At 39.5% G+C, this 19,313-nt stretch overlaps 1 protein-coding gene across 5 annotated transcripts in view; it reads left to right on the plus strand.

The window, feature by feature from the left end:
* Nucleotides 1-16,908, plus strand: part of Fam204a (family with sequence similarity 204 member A) — a 30,103-nt gene extending 13,195 nt beyond the window's left edge. For all 5 annotated transcript variants that reach the window (XM_041662050.1, XM_041662053.1, XM_041662052.1 and 2 more), the window contains 3 exons: nucleotides 1,951-2,040; nucleotides 15,750-15,856; nucleotides 16,423-16,908. In XM_041662050.1, the coding sequence (XP_041517984.1) occupies nucleotides 1,951-2,040; nucleotides 15,750-15,856; nucleotides 16,423-16,474 (249 nt within the window). In that variant the 3' untranslated portion in view covers nucleotides 16,475-16,908. The remainder of the gene's footprint in view (nucleotides 1-1,950; nucleotides 2,041-15,749; nucleotides 15,857-16,422) is intronic.
* The last annotated feature ends 2,405 nt before the right edge of the window (nucleotides 16,909-19,313 follow it).

A 19,313-nucleotide genomic window follows, 5' to 3' on the forward strand; every position in this document is an offset into this window, starting at 1 on the left:
GCACATAAATTTGTATAAATAGGCATGACAGTATGTTACCCCTTTTAGACTGAAATGGTATCATTACTTCAGTGTTACACTTGTGGAATTCTTATCTGGGGCTACCAGTGTGGGTGGGTTACTTCAGTATTAATGCAGACGTGGATTATTGTACTGCAACGTTCAGTGCAGTAGGATAGGCTGAGTGAGTGCCTCCTGTGTGCAAGAACTGGGTGGGATTTTGGAATACTAAAAAGATGGGAAAGGTTTTTGTTTGTTTGTTTTTAAAGGGAAGTGTGTCAGAGGCAGTAGGAACATTAATAAGATGGCACTTGTGGCTGGAGATTATTAATTATAACAATGCCATAGATGAGGCTAAGAAAGAGTTATCTGGATAAACCTGGTAGCCTGGTAGTTTATTTGCATTCTGGCAAATGATCCTTACCTTAGCTCTTTGCATGAACCCAAATAATAGATTTTTGATAAGTGTATGGTGAGTCCTACTTAGTTTGGTAATTTTATGACATTTAGAATTTTGATTTCTTGAAGTATTTTTATAATTAAAACATTTGCATAGTAGATTCGCACATTGGCAGGAAAGAACTGGTACATAGATCTCAGTTGGAGTGGCACAGGCTTAGAGTAGACAGAGTTGGCTTCCTGGAAATGAAAAGAGTTGGGAAAGAGTCTGTTGTGTTATCTGCATCAGCCTGAGAACAGTTCTACAGAGGACAAGGCAGGGAAGATCTGGAGATTGTACAAGAGTAGAAAATGGCATTAGAATCGTGTGGCCTAAGGTAGAGATAACAAAGGGTTGTTAGTTGAATGAAGGTCTTCAGCTGCTGTGGAAAGCAGCTTGACCACCCAGGTTCTCAGATGGGATTGTGATACAGGAGTCTTTTTATGTCAGACATCCAGGGAGATGCTCCGTGGCCTCTGCTTCCAGTTTGTTGATTTTTGGTGGATTATGTTGTAGTTTATAAAGTCTTCATTTCAACATCAGTATAGGAACAAAATCCCTCTGTTGACTGCTGTGATCTGATGGTGGAAGAGATTTTCTTAACACTTTTGCTGTTATATGAGGAGGAGGAAGTTTGTATGAGGTCCAAGATACACTGTGTTGAAATGAAGGGATAGGGGGTAGTTGTTAGAATAAAATTGTCTTTCAAGAAGCACATTCTAGACCACTTAAATGTTTTATATTCTGAAGTAACAATTCACAACTAGACCTTGTTTATATCATGGTGTCTTGATAAACCCTGCCTAGTTTGGTGATTTCATGACCTTTAAATGTTTGATTTCTTGAAGCAGTTTTAGTAAATTAAAATATTTCCATAGGAAGATAATAAAAATAATTGTTATTTCTTGCTTTCTTCTGTGTAGTCAGCATAATAGCCCTGTTTGAAGATGGCGAGAGACTTGGGAGTGAGAGTGTTGAGCTGTGGGAATGGGCTGTTGATGAGAACTCAGAGTTTGTGCAAAGCTGAGTGTGGGATGACTTTACAACTTAAAGATGCATGTCAGCCAAGTAGCAATTTATGACTGTTTCTACCTCTTGCAAACAAGCTAGCATTGAATGACTGTTATAAGGATGCAATGACAGCTTTAGAAGTATTAGCCCCCAGGTTCTACCATGTGGTAAGTGCTCCATAATTTTGAATCATTGCTGTAATTAACTTTGCCATTATTAGGGAATAGCAGTCTTTTGTTCTACACCCCCCTCCCCATCTAAATTTGCATCTTCATTTACTGTTAGCTTGAGAAATTTGGGGACCTTGACTAGTCACTGAATGTTTCAGAAATGTTTTATCGATAAATTGAAATTGATGCAGGCCTTTATAGGGTTATTGAGAGGACTGAATGGATGTTGCATTTGCTATAGTCCTGTGACATAGTCTTAGTTAGCAAATGATTGACTTTCTTTCCTGGCCATAATTTGTTTTTGTTTTTGTTTTTTTTCTTTCTTTCTAGTCAGGCCTTGAAAAGAGGATAGACCAGGCTGTGGAGGAATGGGATGTTGAGAAGGCTGAAGAGCTCAGCAACCAGCTAGCTACTCGAGAGGTAAGTCAGACTGATTCTGATTTTCTTTCTGCTCTTATTCTTTTCTCCCTTCCTACTGTTTGTTTTGAAATGATAGGTTTTGTGCTGACGTTAATGCTTTAAATTTATTCTGATCTAAAATGTAGGCTGAAAATTATGCATAATTGATATGTTTTGTTTCGTTTTCCAAGACAGGGTTTCTCTGTAGCATAATTGATATTTGACCCTAGTTTTACCTGGCTTCAGCAGGTTTTTTGTTTTGTTTTGTTTCATTTTTTGCTTTATTTTGTTTGAGATTGGTATTGTTTTTTAGGTGTGCTTAGAGGAGCACCTTCGTTTTCCTTTTGTGTCTAGCTCAGTTGATCCTCACTGAGACAGCAGTGCTCTGCACTCACAGCCTGCAGCCTTTTCATAGTCTTTAAAAATAATGGGTCACATTATTCTGAGTATAATGTTTATACATGTGTGTTAGTGGCTAATATAAAAGAAATTTCAGAGTTATGGATATTAAGGGTATTAGGTAGAAATAACATAAATGACAATTATATAGCTTTGAAAAAAACAAAAAATAAGTTGACATTTTAATCTGGGTGTGGTGGTTCTTGCTTGTAATGCAAGCATTTGGGAAGCTGAGGCAAAAAGATTACTCTGATTTCAAGGCCAACGTAGGTTACAGTGTGAGACCCTATTTCAAACAAAACAGACTCTGACATTTTGTGAATTGTTGTATTGTGGTAAAGTACAGTAGAATTTATGCTCGTAGATACTTTGAGTGTGTAAATGAGTTACATCAAAGACAGTCACAGTGCTGTGCAGTCTCTCACTACTCAGTTCCAGATTTTTTTTTTTTTTTGCAAAACTGAAACTCTGCAACTTAAACCATTACTCTGCAATTTCCTCTTCACCCTGCTTTGATATCACGTCACTTTGCCTCTGCATTCAGTTGCTATAGCTGCTTCATATAAGACATCACTTATGCTTTTGTGTCTAGTATATTTTGTTTGGCATAACTTCTTTAGTGATCACTGTGTTGTAGTGTATGTCAGAATTTTCTTCCATTTCAAACTGATTGATACTCTGTCTCATTTGGGGTATTTGTGCCATTGTTTGTACATTGAATTGATACTCTGTGTCATCTGGGATACTGGTGCCATCAGCTGTAAGTTGAATTGATACTCTGCCTCATCTGGGGTACTAGTGCCATTGTCTGTACATTGAATTGATACTCTGTCTCATCTGGGGTATTCGTACCATTGTTTGTACATTGAATTGATTCTCTGCCTCATCTGGGGTACTCTGTACATTGAATTGCTGGTAGACAGTGCTCCCACAGTTTGTTGTGAACCATGCTACTGTAAATATGAGCACACTAGCATCCGTTTGAATCCTTGTTTGAACTTCTTTTGTGTATATATATATCCAGAAATAGAATTACTACATTATTTAAGAAAAAAAATAAATGCATGTCAGGCATTTGGTATGTTTTTAATTTGTGAGGGTACTATGACTTAGCATAGCCATCAAAGCTTTGATACGGTTACCTGGTAGTTGAGCTATGAAATATTCTTGTTTGCTTTTTCCTTAAAAGGTAGTCTTCTCTAACCGTCTTCTAGTACTCCTTATGCTTACAGTTTGACAATTGCTCTAGTTTATAAAAGAGTGCCATATTTTGATTAAATGTAGTGCTTGTTAGATACAATAGTATTTCATTACAATTTCGAAGGGGAAAGATAAAGTTCATTTAATAAAATGAACTCGAAGGTATGTTAAATTGTGCCCCAAGTTCAGTCGCATTTCCTGTTACCTGTTGGTTATCTGTGGCTTCTTCAGTGGAAATAACATCCCTATATGTCAATCTATTCTACCAGTTAGTGAATGTCATCTTCAGGTTTTGACAGAGTGGTCACAGAAACAGGGAATGGTGGAGGAGAACTGCCTGTGGGCTTGGACAGGACCTCAGGGGTTAGATGTCTGCCCTGACTCGTGGGACTAGGGAAGAGTAGGATCTAGGGATGCTTTCGGGGACTGGAAACCACACAGGGCAGTAGTAGCCAACCAGTGGGTTGAACTCTAGTGGCAGCTTAGTGTGGATCAGGAATGAAACCTTTGAGGGAGCTGGTGCTAACTGACTGTATCTCTGCTGAGGAAGTCACTCACCCTGTGCTACTTGTTGGTGGGTGTCTTTTGAATGGCTTGAAAGGTTCCAGGGCTGTTTTGTGTTGGTTTGGTTGCTGGTCTGGGTTTGGTGGAGAGTAGTAGTAAAACCCAAGGTCCAACTTAAGAAAACCTGCAGGACTGTAGTGTGCGGTCGCCTGCTGATTTTTAGAAATGCTGTGTCTGCCCTTACTGCACTCTACAGGATTAAGGACTCAAACTGGTACTCTTGCCGTTTTCATCCATTTTTCTTTTGGAGGACCCAGGCATTGTGGGTCTTCCCTACATAGGCAGCTGCCTCAGCCGACCCCTTCCATCAGTCAGCTGTCTGACTGTGTGCCTTGCTGAGGAAGAAAAGATAGGGCAGAGCATAGTTTAGCCCTTCTGCATGACACCAGGGAAATCTGCAGAGAAGCGTTTGTTTCATTGCAAGTTCTGAGTTCTTTTTAGCAGGGTTAATTATTTCACTTGCTATTAAGGAAGTTGTGCAATTTGAGGCCGGGAAGATGACTTGGTAGTCATGGTGCTTACTGCACAAGTGTAGCAGCCAGAGCTTGACACAGGAATCCATGTAAAGATGGGAGGAGAGAACTAACTTTACAAATTTGTCTTCTGATCTTCACATACAGTGGATGCCCTCATACCCACACCATATACACATATAAAGAAGTTAATAAAATAAATAAATAAGTAGTGTCTACAAGTTGGCTCAGTTGGGAACCCGAGTTGTTTGATCCCTGGCACCAATGTGGTAGAAGGGGAGAAATGATGTGGGTATACACATCCACTCACAAAGAAAATTTTTTAAAAAGAAAGTTGCAAAATTTGTAAAATGTTTTTCTTTAATCCATACACTTTATTTAAATAATGCATTTATACCATTAATTTCCATACTAGCAAAGGCATTTCCTGTTCTCTAACCCTGCATTCTATTGCAGTTTCCTTTGATCTAGAATAGTTGCTCTGTCCCTGTTTTCCAAGACCAGTTAGTACAGACCCCTCAATTGTGTTTTGTCTAGTATTTCCTCATGGTGAGTCACAGCAGTGACATGGGACCTCTCGGGCTCTCTAGAGGCACATGTTCTCTCTTTGTGCCACTTTTGATGGTTTTACTTTGATGAGGGTGATACCACTGAGTTTCTACACTGTTTCCCCTCTGTGGTGAGTAAATACTTTATGGAGAGATAGTTTACGGCTGCACATGCTCTCTTGCTATAGTTTTGTCTAATTCGGCATTTATTGCTGGTTCTTTTTGTATAGAGAAGTTATTGTGATTGCCAAAGGATTTTAGGTCTTTAAAACAACGAAAGATTTTTTTATATTTTATTATTATTATTATTTGTAAGTAGAGACTGCTCTTTTGTTTTCCAGCTGCCCAGACCTGAATAATCACACAGAAATTATATTAATATCAACATCGTTTGGCCAATGGCTCAAGTGTATTTCTAGTTAGCTCTTAAATCTTAAATTAACTCAATTCTATTCATCTGTGTATCACCATGTATCATCACCACAAGGCTGTGGCTTACTGGGTAAAGTTCTGGGCGTCTTTCTCCTTCAGCAGCTACATGGCATCTCCTTGATGCCGCCTAATCTCTGTTTCTGTGTTCAGATTTCCTGCCTGCTTTACTCTACTAAGTCATTGGCTGAAACAGCTTTATTCATTAGCCAATAAAAGCAACACATATACAGAAGAATATCCCACATCAATTTTTTTTCTTTTTTTTTCAAGACAGGGTTTCTCTGTATAGTCTTGGCTGTCCTGGAACTAGCTCATTTAGACGGGGCTGGCCTAGAACTCAAGAGATTCCCCCTGCCTCTGCCTCCCAAGTGCTGAGATTAAAGGCGTGCACCACCACTGCCTGGCTTAAGATTTGTTTTTTTTTTTTTAATTGCATATGTGTGTGTTCACTTGTTCATCAATACACATTTGAGTGTAGTTGCCCAAGGAAGGCAGGAGAGGTGTCCAGATCTCCTGGAGCTGGAGTTGTTAAGTTGCCTGATGTGGGTGCTGGGAACTGAGTTGTAGTCCTCTGCATAAGCAGTAAGTGCTTTTAACTTTGAACCATCCCCTCCAGTACCACTTGACGGTATTTTCTTACATGGCAAACCAAGACTAAACTTTAGTTTCAGTGTGAGGAATTTGATTATAGATTGTTTTCTAAATCCATTTCAAATCTCACGAACCTGGACAATTTCCTGGATGGTGTGCTGGGTGTGGAAGGAGCTCCACATGTGTTCTGTGTGTGCTGGGTGTGGAAGGAGCTCCACGTGTGTTCTGTGTGTGCTGGGTGTGGAAGGAGCTCCTCGTGTGTTCTCTGTGTGCTTGGTAGGGAAGGAGCTCCACGTGTTTTCTGTGTGTGCTGGGTGTGGAAAGAGCTCCACATGTGTTCTGGGCCGGCCTTGCCCTGGCGAGCGCCTTGCTCTGTACATGTTTGACTACCTGAAAACCCATTCAGGGCTGCACCTCTAGTGTTTTTTTTAGAAATAGGGATTTCTTTGAGGACACTGGTATTGTAGTTTGGTTTCTTTTCATCTCGCTGTTTTAGAGGTTGGGATTTTATAATGCTGATTAGGAGTTTTATTTCGAGATCTGTCCTTTCCTGTCATAGTCTATGACAAATGAGATTGCTTTAGAAATACTGTTTTTAGCACATGTGAAAATAACATTTTTCTCAATTGTCTTTTTTTTTTTTACTGTGATACATATGTAAAGCTATGTTTTGGTAAATTCAAATGATTTATTTTGAGTTTAATGAATTCTAATTAAAAGAAAAACCAGTAATTTATATCCTGTATAACTGAAAGGACAGTTGGGTCATCTCTGCTGTTCTGACATGGACTCAGGAAGACTCCAGTGCTGTGCTCACGCTTTGAGCGCCCGCGAGGAATGTCCAGTCAAGAAGAGCTTTGACAGGGACTGGTGCAAGCTAGACACCGTGACGATGAGATGGGATTCTAGAAAACTATGAGTTTGGGGCAGAAACCTTTTATGAATAGAGTGTATATATGCATGGTAGGTGTCCTTTTGAAATTCAGGTAGATTGGTTTTTAATAACAGCAGCGTTTGCTTTTCTCAAGAAGCAGTGACTGGGACCTGCTGATAAAGCCTTTGCTCAGAGGCACCGACCCCAGAGTTCTTAAAGCCCTTTCCAGCCATAGGTGAAGCTCATTTTGATGTTTAACATTTAAAAGCCTGTGAAGCGAGTAGGGCAGCATCAATTTTGAGAAAAATGAAGTTAAAAGTAGAACCACGTCTGTGAATAGACCTTGAGAACAGCCCTCAAAGAGAGGGTGTCAAAATTAGGCTGTTCGTGTGCTCTCACTGTGACGCAGCAACCACAAAATTTCCCAGAAACGTGTCCTTCAAATTTGTGATGACTGAGTCTGTGTGGACTCTGGTTTGGGGAAAGTGGGCAACTTAAAGTCTGTGTCTAAGCTTAGACTGTGCTATCATTTTAGGGTTTGCTGGGCAAAGCTAGACTCCTGCTTATCTGCCCGTTCGGTGCTGTAACAGTTTCTAAGGACTTAGAAAGTGTTCCATCTTTCTCTAAACTCGTTTGGAGGTGTCTGGCGTTGACCTCTGACTTGGCAGAGCATTCTGCTCGTCTTCCATCTTTCCTCCTCAGCTGCTGTCCTTACTGACTCATTACCTTCAGTCTAAAGAGACCTGTGGAAACAAATACTTTGAAATTTGCTGCTAAAGTCTGAATTTAATTTAGTGGGCAGCAATTGGAGTGACTGTTACATTTTGGAAAAAAGACTTTTCTCTAAACATTTTTCTGTTAGCTTGTGCAGTTAAAAACGAGCTTCACTTGGTCACAAACAGTATCTTCCCACCCTCAAATGAGTCACCTACCCTCCTTTACCTGCATATGTTCCTCATATGTACTTCAGTTCCGCCTGTCCAGTGTCTGTTCTCATGAATACTCTTTTTGGGAAGAAATATCCTGAAACCAAGCTTTTAAGTTAAAATTGCTCAGATACAATGCTGAACAGCATATTCCAGTTAACCATTATAAAAACGTATTGCTGGGACATCTAGTGCTGCTGAAGACAGGCAGATTCTTTCTGTAGTTATAAATATTGTGATTTCTGGTATGTGAAGAGTGAGTAAAAAGAGCACAGTACAGATTTTTTACATATATATATGTATATATATATATGTGTGTGTGTGTGTGTGTGTATGTGTGTATACACACATATAAAGAGTAAATGTCATGTCTTTATTCCAATCACTATTTTATGTTTATGGAAAGGAGGTGTTGCAGTTAGCAGGAGTGTGTTTGACAAATGCTGCCAACCATGGGTTTTCTCTAAAAACAGATGGTAGGTTTTACTTACAGTCATTTTGTGTGGATATCTGCAGACATTGGCAAAATATGTTTTATCTTTTAATACTATTCTGCCTTCCAGTCCTGGTGTTTTCTTGATCGACTTCTCTTTTTAGTAGTAAGAACAGCTTAGTGCCGTTTTCTTTGTGGTGTTTTACTGGTGGATTGACAGTAGGAAAGGATGGGGCACTGGGGAGGAAAAGCCCTCTCAGGTAGTGGGCTGTCCCTAGGCAGCTCCACCAGCTCCTGAGGAGATGGGCACTCTCCTGAAGGCCAGAGGTGCCTGCTGAGGATCGTCCAGGACTGACTGACTCCTTTTCTTTATCTTTAGTCCTCTCAGTGCTTTTTAATTCGGACATTTCTCCCTGTTTTCCTCTTGTCTGCACATACTTGTGGGGTTTTAACATGGTAGTTTTAATTTTTTTAAAGACTTATTCTCCCTAACTCTAACAAGTTGTTTGTTGTATGTAGAGGAATAGGGTGCATGGATAAGCTTCTCTGACCACATGAGAGAAGGCCTGGGTGAATTCCTTTACATCTAGTTTAAAGACGTTTTCTTCCCATAAAGACCCTGCAGCTTCGAAGTCAAAGCGAGTTGGCCTCAGAAAAGTAAAATTGGTGTTTAGCTAAGGGCATCCCTCTGTGGTTTCCAGGTGTGCTCATTCGAATCTCATTGTATTGTGAAGGTTTCTTTTAACCTCTGGGGTCTGGCTGGGTACTCACCTTGAATGGCTTTCCTTATGCGCTGTCTTAATTATGTTTATCTGTGCTTTTAACTAACCTTAAAAAAAGATTTCAGTTGTTACAAGTCTAATTAAAGAGACAGACAAAGCACAGTTTATACTGTAGATTTTTTTTCTGCAGTTCAATTAATCAGCATGTTTTCTCTTTTAATTAAAACCATTTTAGTAAATTAAAGCCCACAGCAAAACACATATATAATTTGTTTGTAATTAGCTCTTAATTGGTGGTAGTTGAAGCTTAGCACCCTTGGTTTCTTTCTTCATGATTGCCATTTTATTAGCAGCCAGTCATTAATTAATCTTTTTCTAATTAGCTTATAAAACTGTTGATGGCACATTATTGTAAATGTGATTTTAAGTTCAAAGCTTGTTAATAGGCTTTCTTAGAAGAACAGAGATAAAGAAATTGCTGAAAACAGTACTACAGTTCTTTCAAAAAACTGTCTTTCTTATGGGGCTGTGTAAAGCATCTAACAGCTTATGGTTAATTTTTTAACGCTTTTTCCCCTTTATGAATGAAATAAATTGTTTGAATATAAATGTCAATATCCAGGAGTAATTTCAGCAATGTAATGTCTTTTTCTTCTGCTTTGGAATATTGTAATCTAGGTATAATTTGAAGTTATTAAAAATGGGCATTATGTAAACTATTTCGCTATTAAATCAGAGTGTATGGATCATATTATATGTGTATATGTGCATCTATCTTCCTAGTGTGTTTTAAATCAGTGTTGCTGGTTATGCATTGAAGTAAGCTGGCAGGACTTATAGGTATGTATACGTATGTATCTGGTTGTACATCTAGACACTAATGTGATATACAAACATAGACAAACATGTCAGCCTGTGTATGCACACACTTCAAGTTAACATTGAAACAAGACGCCAGTGATACAAAGAAAAGGTCTTGATTGAAAATTCAGTTAACGATGAGCTGTGGAGGCTGTTGTCAGAACACTGGCATCCCAGGTGTAACCCTGGAGAGAAAGACCAGCGTAACATTTGCTGTGGCAGATGCCACCTTAAGCTGGGGTTTGCCTGAAACCCATTAGCCTTGTTACATCCTTTCTTGAAATACAGTGGCATCCTGAGTTGTTTTTAAAAATCAATTATTGCAAAGTTTTGAAACTTAAGTTTTAAAACACAACAGAACTGACCATTGGAAATGCTTGTTCTTTGCTCTTGAACTTTTGTGTGTTACTTCAACTTTGACTGTTTCTGTGCTTGTTTCTCAGAAGGCATTTTACGATGGCATGTGAGAGACACTAGAAAGGGATAGCTGACAAGGAAAAAATTAAAAATTGGATAAAAAGTAAATGAATAATGTCATATTACTAAAAAGATGAGAGGCTAATTTGTGCCGACTTTTTGCTAATTTTGTTCAAGCTTCAAAATGAGGAGCTGTCACCCGTTCTGTGTAGCGCTGATGACAGTGCCAATGATCCATGAAATAAGCTGCCGCTGGCTTTGTTCTGATAAGAATGAACAAATCTGCACAATGTTCGGCTCCCAGAATCTCATTTTCATACTTGCATGCAGGCTAAAAGAAATAAGCTGTTTGCAGGCTTGATTAATCAGACATTGGAGGGTTTTTTTGTCTCTTTGATCTCTTTCGTCTCCTAGGTAACTTGCTTGACATTAATGTTGAGCTTGAGTAAAGACAATCAGGAATTGTCGGCCAAACTGATATAAAAATTAAAGACCTTAACACTTTAAGTACTCCAGTAATGGTTCCGCTTTACTTCAGAAAACATCTGTTTTCATTTAATTAAAGAACAAAAGAGAACGGCATAAATATTTTTCATAGAGACCTATTATTCTATAAAAAGTTAAAGTATGATAATTGGTATTTTTAAATAAGTACCTTGAAAGTGTTCAAAAGGGAGGAAAACTTCATAACTCTGTTACAAGCTAGTAATTTTGAGATGACTAAAATATTTTATAAAATGGATAAGCAGTTCGTAGCTGTGCTAGATTAAGCTGTTGGAATCAGATGCTTCAAAAGATTATCAGGAAATTTTATGAGAACATTTGTAAGAGGAACTAACTTTATTTTGAAGTTTTTTTTTTTTTTGAAACCTGCAGTGTGTTTATAAGGATGTGCCATCATATCTGTTTTACGACCCAATATGGTTTACACACACTGAACCTGTAAAATTGAAAGGAATTAAAAAAATGTCGTGGTGCATTTGCTTGAGGTTGTGCAGGCGCTTTTACAAATCTTCCAAGTGGCTGTAAAGATGAATGCCTCAAGGGTCCAGCCAGGGCCCTGCTTTTCCAACCAGCTAAAGCCCTTATCTTAAATCCAAGCAAAGTACCATTAATCTTTTTGAAAGACCTTTTATGGCTTTTAATATATCCCAAATTAGAACATTTTACACCCTTGGTTCCTGAAATATGGTGATAAAAAGCCTTTAGAGCTTAATTTTCCTTACCGCATGCTCCGACCAATTTGCAGTTCTTTGTGATAATGTTTAGACACCTTAATTAAAATGCAGCAAAATATTGGATGTTCTATATGGAAAATGCTGATACTTTGGCTACACATACAAGAAATCCTGTATGTATTTTTATTCATTAAAAATGTCTTCTTACATTGTGTTACTATAGTTATCTGATGACCCCGAACTGTTTTTTTTTTTTTTAATACAAAAGCCATTGACCAAGCTTTTGGGATGTTTACATTGGGCAAGAAGATGCATTTTTCTTGTATAGAGGTGAAAGGGTGATTCCTGTCTGCCTGTCTTGTTTGTTGTAGAAATACAGCACAGTATCCTTTTATATTCTGAAACTCGGGTTTGACATCTCGACTGAAAAATACATTTTTTTCTCAACTACCTCTTCATGGAAGGCCTTATTATCTTTTTGTATTTCCAGATATTCTTGTTCCATTTCTTTCTCCACAGAAATAAGTGAAACATATTCACTTAAGCATTCAAAAGTCAAAAACTACAGTGGATTTTCATCATTACAAATTGTAATTTTTTTCTGTAAAAAAACCTTGTTTTAATGTTTATTAATTGAAGAACATTATATTTAACCTGGGCTATGGTCTAAAGCAGGTAGATACTACGTCCTTATAGGAACATTGTCTGAAAGTGCTCCTATAAACCTGGTAGTTTATTTAGTTCACAAAGTGATGGAGCCCACTCTGCAGTTTAAGAATTCTTAAAAGTTTATACTGTGTTTTGATAGTGGCCTCTGTAACTTTGCCATGAAGCTGGTGGTTCTAGGTTTGGTTTTATTTTTAGCTTTGCAGCAATTCTGGAAGCATTTCTATTTGGCTGTGGTAGGGTAGAGAGTCTGTCCATGGTGCTCCCTGGTTTGTCTGTCTCATATCTGGGGAACTCAGAGGAGAAACTTTAGTAAGTTAAAAATATAGAACTGTAATTTGACATTACAACAGTTTGGGAAAACAACTTTCACTCGTGGTAATGGTGGATAGCAAATATGGTTCACATTGTATTGTTTCTTACTCAAGGGAGGGGGATGAGTTTAAATATAATAAAAAGTAGCTGAGAGGTAAATTGGACTTTGACCTGGGGGAGTTGGTAAACTGTATCATGCATCATTCTTTTATTTAGTTTGTATTAAATGGAATGGAATCAGCAGAGAAATACAGATATTCAGGGAATGAAGCAGGAAAGAGATTAAGTCATCCATGTGAATCTTGGCATCTTTCTGTACATCTTAAACTTAGGTTACAAGCTGCTCTTTGTGACAGAAGATAGCTTCTTAGGTCCACTTAATGCTCCCCATGTGTCCAGTTTTGCCCCCACACTGCCCACTCCCCTTGCATTTAGCTGCACCTTTGTGATTAACTCTGATGAGAAACGCCTGTGCTACTTTATGAGCCCCTAAGAGACCCTCCAGGTCTGCCACATAAGGAGATACGAGATGTATGTTCTCAGAGTTAAACTGAAACAAAAAGTCATTGATTGATATTTAGGGATTTGTTTGACACTCCACTAACCTGAGCAGCAGGTTCTAACTTAATTTCTTTTCATTTATGACAGTAAACAGATTTTCAGTGGATGGGAATTCCGTCTTAGTGGAAAGTGATGCCACCACACTTTCTCTGAGCTTCTTGCTGAGGTGTAGTGATGCTCAGCCTCATGATTAGTCTGTTTAAATCTCAGTCTCCCTTTCTCCCCCCCCCCCCCCGTGTGTGTGTGTGTGTGTGTGTGTGTGTGTGTGTACATACATATATACTATGGATGGTTTGGGTGTAAAGAGAGAATCATCTCTTTTTTGAGACAAGATGTCTTGTGTCATGGTCCTCTGCCCTGCCCTGCCCTGCCCTGCCCTGCCCTGCCCTGCCCAGCTTCTGGGGATTCTCCTGCCTCTGCCTCCCATATTCCTCATACAAATTAGAATTACAGATGTGTTTGCTATCATACCTGGATTTATGATTGGGGGGGGTGTCCAGGTATTCAAATTCATGTCCTCACACTTGTATGACAAGTATTTTACCTATGGAACCGTCTCCCTGCCTAGTTCTTTGCCTTTTTGGGGGGGCCCAGTGTGAGAGTCCTATGTGGTTTAGTGCTGTGTCTCCAGTGGCTGGCAGGAGCAAGCGCCTGTGCCTTCATAGAGGTTAGGAGTAAATGTTCTTATACAGTTGTACAGCTAGCATTGGTTTGGATTTTGAGAAGATATTGAGGTTACTTTGCCTTCTTAAATTTATGTGGGATTTCCCTCTGTATGCTGTGAATACCACTGGTTAATAAAGAAACTGTTTTGAGCCTATAGCAGAGCAGGGCAGAACAGAGCTAGGCCGGGAAAACTAAACTGAATGCTGGGAGAAGGAAGCCATGGAGCTGACGCCAGAGACATATGCCAAAACCTTGCTGATAGGTCACAGCCACGTAGTTATACACAGATTAATAGAGATGGGTTACTTTAGGATATGAGTTAGCCAGAAATATGCTTAAGCTATTGGCCAAACAGTATTGCAAATAATATGGTTTCTGTGTAATTATTTCGGGGGTCTGGGCGGCCAGGGAACGAACAAGCAGCCTCCTACAACATCAAGTGGGTATTCGGATCCTGCTTGGTCCTTTCCATGGCTGTAATGCTGGTAACCATGTCAACACCTTAGTGTGACTGTTACCTTTCTTCCATTGAGAGAGAAAAGAGAATGTGTGTTTCCTTCCTGCACTGAAAAGCCAGGTCTGTTTGTCTCAAGCTTGTAAATTCCAGAGATCTTGATTACCCCTTTTCTGTTTTCCCCAAGAACATCTGAGAGATGTGTCAAGCATTACAGACTTCATCTGCCTAAGTTTACTTCTTGCGCGTGAACTCTTCACTTCCAACCATGCCTTACTAGACTCTCAGCCAGGCAATTCTCTAACACTCAGATTTTGATAGGCTAATTTGAATGGCTTCCTGTGTTTCTTCTCCGCAAGTCTGCCTGTCTCCTAATATGTGCTTAGTTGGATGAAGGAATAGGAATGCCAAGAAACATCAGAAAGATCGAAAGCCTTCATTGATTTAAAGCTTCCTTTGTTTTTGAGGCAGAGTCTAGTAGCTATGCAGCCCTGCCTGAGCGGCCTGGTGTTGATTATTGCAGCACAGCTTTGCTTCCTTGGGCAGCGTCCCTTTGCCTGGGATTCCAGGTGTATCCCACTATCCCACCTGCCCTCACCTTGATTCTTCATGGATCTGAGTCATGCGTATGGATGCGTAGTTTACATACCCCCTGAAAGTTGCATACTGGCATTGCTGCTCTGGAGATGCTTCCTGGGAAATACTTTGCAGTGTAGCAAGTGCTAGAGAAATACAGAGGCAAGAACTTAACAGGCTGAGCTAGAGAAGACATCTGGATTGGGGTTCACGTTAAATGAATCTTTTAGGGCCAGCAGTTAGCAGTCAGGGAAGCATGAACAGGGCTGCTGCCCAGGACACAGCTAGGTCCTGGAGTTCAGCTTCTTTACTTTCTGACTCCCCTTATATTCTTTTCTCTCTCAGAGACTTAAAAGCTGTTGCCCATCATGCAGAGTGCATTTATGAAGTAGTAATTAGCTTCCCCATGTTTCATTAATCCCATCTGTGGCTGCCAATCAGAGCTTCTGATCAGCATGAGATAACTGATGTGACCATACTGAGCTGCTGTAATTCTAGCCCAGAGCAAAGAAAGTTGATGTCTCTGTCAGTCTGCTCGCAGCCTTATCAGGGAAAATTCCTCTTCAGCCTACAGAATTGCTGGAATAGCTTGAAGGGCCTCATTACTACCTTTGTGGACCCTCAAAGGGTCCGAGTTTGGGAAGGATTTCATCCAGGGGATGGATGGTGCAACTGGAGTAGAGGACTTGAGTGGTGAAGGGCAGGAGAAGCCATGTCTGTGTGTTGGTTATGCTTTGTCGGGCCCAAGTGTAGCATTTCTTCTTTTCAGTCACAGCTCTTGAACTCTGTGTGCCCAAGATTTTGTACTAATTCCTACATTAGTTAGGATATTTCTTTTTACATTTTTCCCCCTTTTTTCTTCCATAATTCTTAGCTTGGTGTAAAAATTGCCAAAGCAATTGCCTGCCACAAGTTTGTTAAAGCCAAAAAGGAGGTTGAAAACTCACAGGCTGCTCGAAAGAAGAAGAAACTGGCGTGGGGGTAAGTTCACTTTGTCCTGGGTGGATCAGATGGCTCAGCTGTTAGGAAGACTAGGGTTCAATTCCAAGCACACACATCGTGACTCAACAACTGTGCAATTCAAGGGATTTGAGGCTCTCTTCTGGCTTCTGGGGACCAGGCATGCATATGGTACACAGACATACATGCAGGCAGAACACTCAGACATGCAACATATAATAATGTTTAAAAATTGAAGAAAAAAAAGTCATGGTTCTATTTACTTGGTAGGAATTGCCGAAAGTCTGCTTATTCATTGAACCCGGTTTGTTGTATGTGTCAGTAGAATGAGTGTGCGGTTATTACGGGGAGGGATCTCCTCAGCCTGTGGGGTTATTACGGGGAGGCGTCTCCTCAGCCTGTGGGGTTATAACAGGGAGGCGTCTCCTCAGCCTGTGGGGTTATAACAGGGAGGCATCTCATGGGGTTATAACGAGGAGGTGTCTCCTCAGCCTGTGGTAGTTGTGAAATTGCAGTGCTTTGGTCACTTACCAAACAAGTTATTTTATTTTAGAAATAAATTGAGATTTTTATGCTCCTCGTTTTAGGTTTGAAGCAAAGAAGAGATGGGAAACTAAAAGCAACATGGGATATATGTAGCCTCGCAGAGTTCTTCAGGATGTTCATTGAGAGACTGACTGGCCTGCTTCATTTACCAAAAATATTTTCCTGCTTAGGTTTAAAATGTCAGAAAATTGATAAGGGTAGAAAAAAATAAGCCTAAAACTTGGGAGCTGATTATAAATTCTTTTCATTCTTTTTTCTAGAAAGTTTGTAAAGGAAATAAGCATTTTTATATTTGTGTAAGAAATTTTAAGCATATGTACAAGATGGGAAGAGTTTTATTTATTTGTATAAACCTACAGTTTAAAATCAATTTTGTGTTTCTTCTGTTAGGTCTAGCATAGCCTATGAGGTCCTTGTACTTCCTTATCTATTCTTAGCATGACTGTACTTTTTCTAGAATTGTGTTTTTCAGATTGGCTTTTGTTTATAATAGATTAGTCATAAATATAAAAATTCTCAATTGTTAATGACTTTACCAGTGTCTTTAATTACTTCAATGTTATAAGAATAATTATTGATTCTTTATGGAGGCAGTATAATTCATATTTTGTAGTCACATAGTAAAAGCAATTGATTAATTTTTGTGTAATGTCAGTGGGCATAATTACAGTAAAATGGTAAAAGCAACACATAGACAGAAGGACCTCCCACTCCAGTAAAAAGTGGACATAACATCTCTGGAGAATGATTTCAGCTTTGCCTAGAAAATCTCTTTCTAACTATTTCTCTACCATGTCATTCTTTAAATTGTGATTGTTGTTTGAAAAGGAAATGGTCCGATTGTGCTAGACAGGTTGTATCCTGGGTTGTAACCCAGGATATCACAACTCTGGATGTTGTTACCTCTTCCTCTGCCACTTGAAAGATGAAATGAGTTAATGAGGCTAAAGAGAGAACTAATACCTGGGAGTCATTGTCCTTAGGCATGTGTTTTACAGTCCTAATGGAAATCAGTCATTCGATAACTGGCAAGACTAAATGTGGACACTGTAAAAAATTAGTCATGATTTTAGTTATATTATTTTTAGATTTAAAGTAATAACAATTTCATTAACTTACGGTGATATGGAAGTTTTCTTTATATAAAGAATTAGTGAATAATTTGTTGCTCATTAAGAGGCCAGATGTTGCCGGGTGGTGGTGGCACACACTTTTAATCCCAGTACTCAGGAGGCAGAGGCAGGTGGATCTCTGTGAGTTTGAGGCCAGCCTGGTCTACAGAGTGAGTTTCAGGACTGCCAAGGGTCCACAAAGAAACCCTGTCTAAACAATAATAATAATAATAATAATAATAATAATAATAATAATAATAATAATAATAAAACCAAATGTCAAATCTTGTTTCCATTTAGTTGAGAACTGAGATCTAGGAGATTGGATATCCACCGACTTGTCTTCATACCTTTGAAAGGTGTCCATTTATAAATGTTCCTGAGTACTGTGTACTCCGAGTGAGTGAATGTATGCTTCACAGTGCAGGAATGTTTCCCCCGAAGTTCCTCATGTGGCTGGTTTCTTATGTAAGGTCCTCAGAACATGCGTTCTCCTTGGGCGTCCACCTTGTTTTCTTTGTCGTTACGTTCACTAAGGCTAGTACTTTTGCCAGCACTTTTCCCCCTCTCAGACTTTGGTGGAGTTTTTAGTCAGGATCAGATTGTGGAGGCTCCGACTCCTCCGTCTAATCAGCAAGGCCCTGCTCACCCACACCAGTGCCAGCAGTTTGCCTCTGCTTTTCAAGACTTATTTATTCCCCTTTTATATGTATGGAGTGTTCTGCCTGCATGTATGTCTCTGTACTGTGTGCTTGTCTGATACTTGTGGAAGCCAAAAAAGAGGCATCATATCCCCTAGGATATGTAGATATTCGCGAGATATTATGTGGATGCTCGGATCCTTTGGAAGAGCAGCCAGTGCTCTTACAGCTGGAGCTTAGCTGAGGGAAGGTGGTCAGAGAAGAGCACTCAGTTCCCTACTTGTGTGGACGTGGATTGTGGGTGCACTGCTGTGGGTAGAGGGGAGGAAGGAGGGGTTGGGTGAGAAAGCAGCACAGTGCTTTTTCTGTATGCTCGTCTCTTATTTGGAATTAGTTTTATTTGGGATGAGCTTTAATTTAACTTATTCCTTAGAACAATAAAACGGCAGCATTATTCCTAGAGTATCGGTGTTGCCCAAGGCATGCTTGTAGTCAGGGCTACACTGAAATAAGGGTTCTTTGTGGATCAGTAATAACTATGGTTCCTGAAGCTTCAACTTGTTCATTTACTACCTCCAGAATGCTTGAATTAGATTAGTAATGTGATTGTCAGTTCCTGCTGAGTGAGATTAATATGTTTTAGACCATTGGTATGGCATTAATGTTACATGATTTATTGTCTAAGTACTTCAGGTCAGAACAACTTACTGAGGAACAGTAATTTTCAGCTTTTACTGCACTGGTTTTGAGAAGTAAAGTTGGTAGTGCATTCTTGTTTAGGAGCCCTCGGGATGTTTCTGATTTCAGCAGAACATTCTATTTCTTTCACCAAAAGGAGAGTTTGAATATGTAATCTCAAGCTGGCTATAATTAGTTCTGATGACAGTTAAATACCTCAGCCAAGACTGTAAATCAGCAGTTAAACTCTGATTTTTGCAACTGATCATAAATCTCAAGCACTGTATTTTGGGGCAGGCAGATAAAGGAGGGGCAGACCTCAGACAGAGATAGAATGTCATTGGAACATTTGGTTACAGCTGTAAACCTCACACTTCAAATCTCATATGGTTTACACCTTTTGTCTAATCTTTGAAGTCCTTTAGTAACTTAGGTTATTAACAGTCAGTGAGAAAGTTCCGTGTGTGTGTGTGTGTGGTGTGCATGGGTGGGTGGGTGTAG

Source organism: Microtus oregoni, unplaced genomic scaffold (assembly GCF_018167655.1).
Source record: "Microtus oregoni isolate MIOR12 unplaced genomic scaffold, Mior012 000012F_ref0000307, whole genome shotgun sequence".
NCBI classification, from domain to species: domain Eukaryota; kingdom Metazoa; phylum Chordata; class Mammalia; order Rodentia; family Cricetidae; genus Microtus; species Microtus oregoni.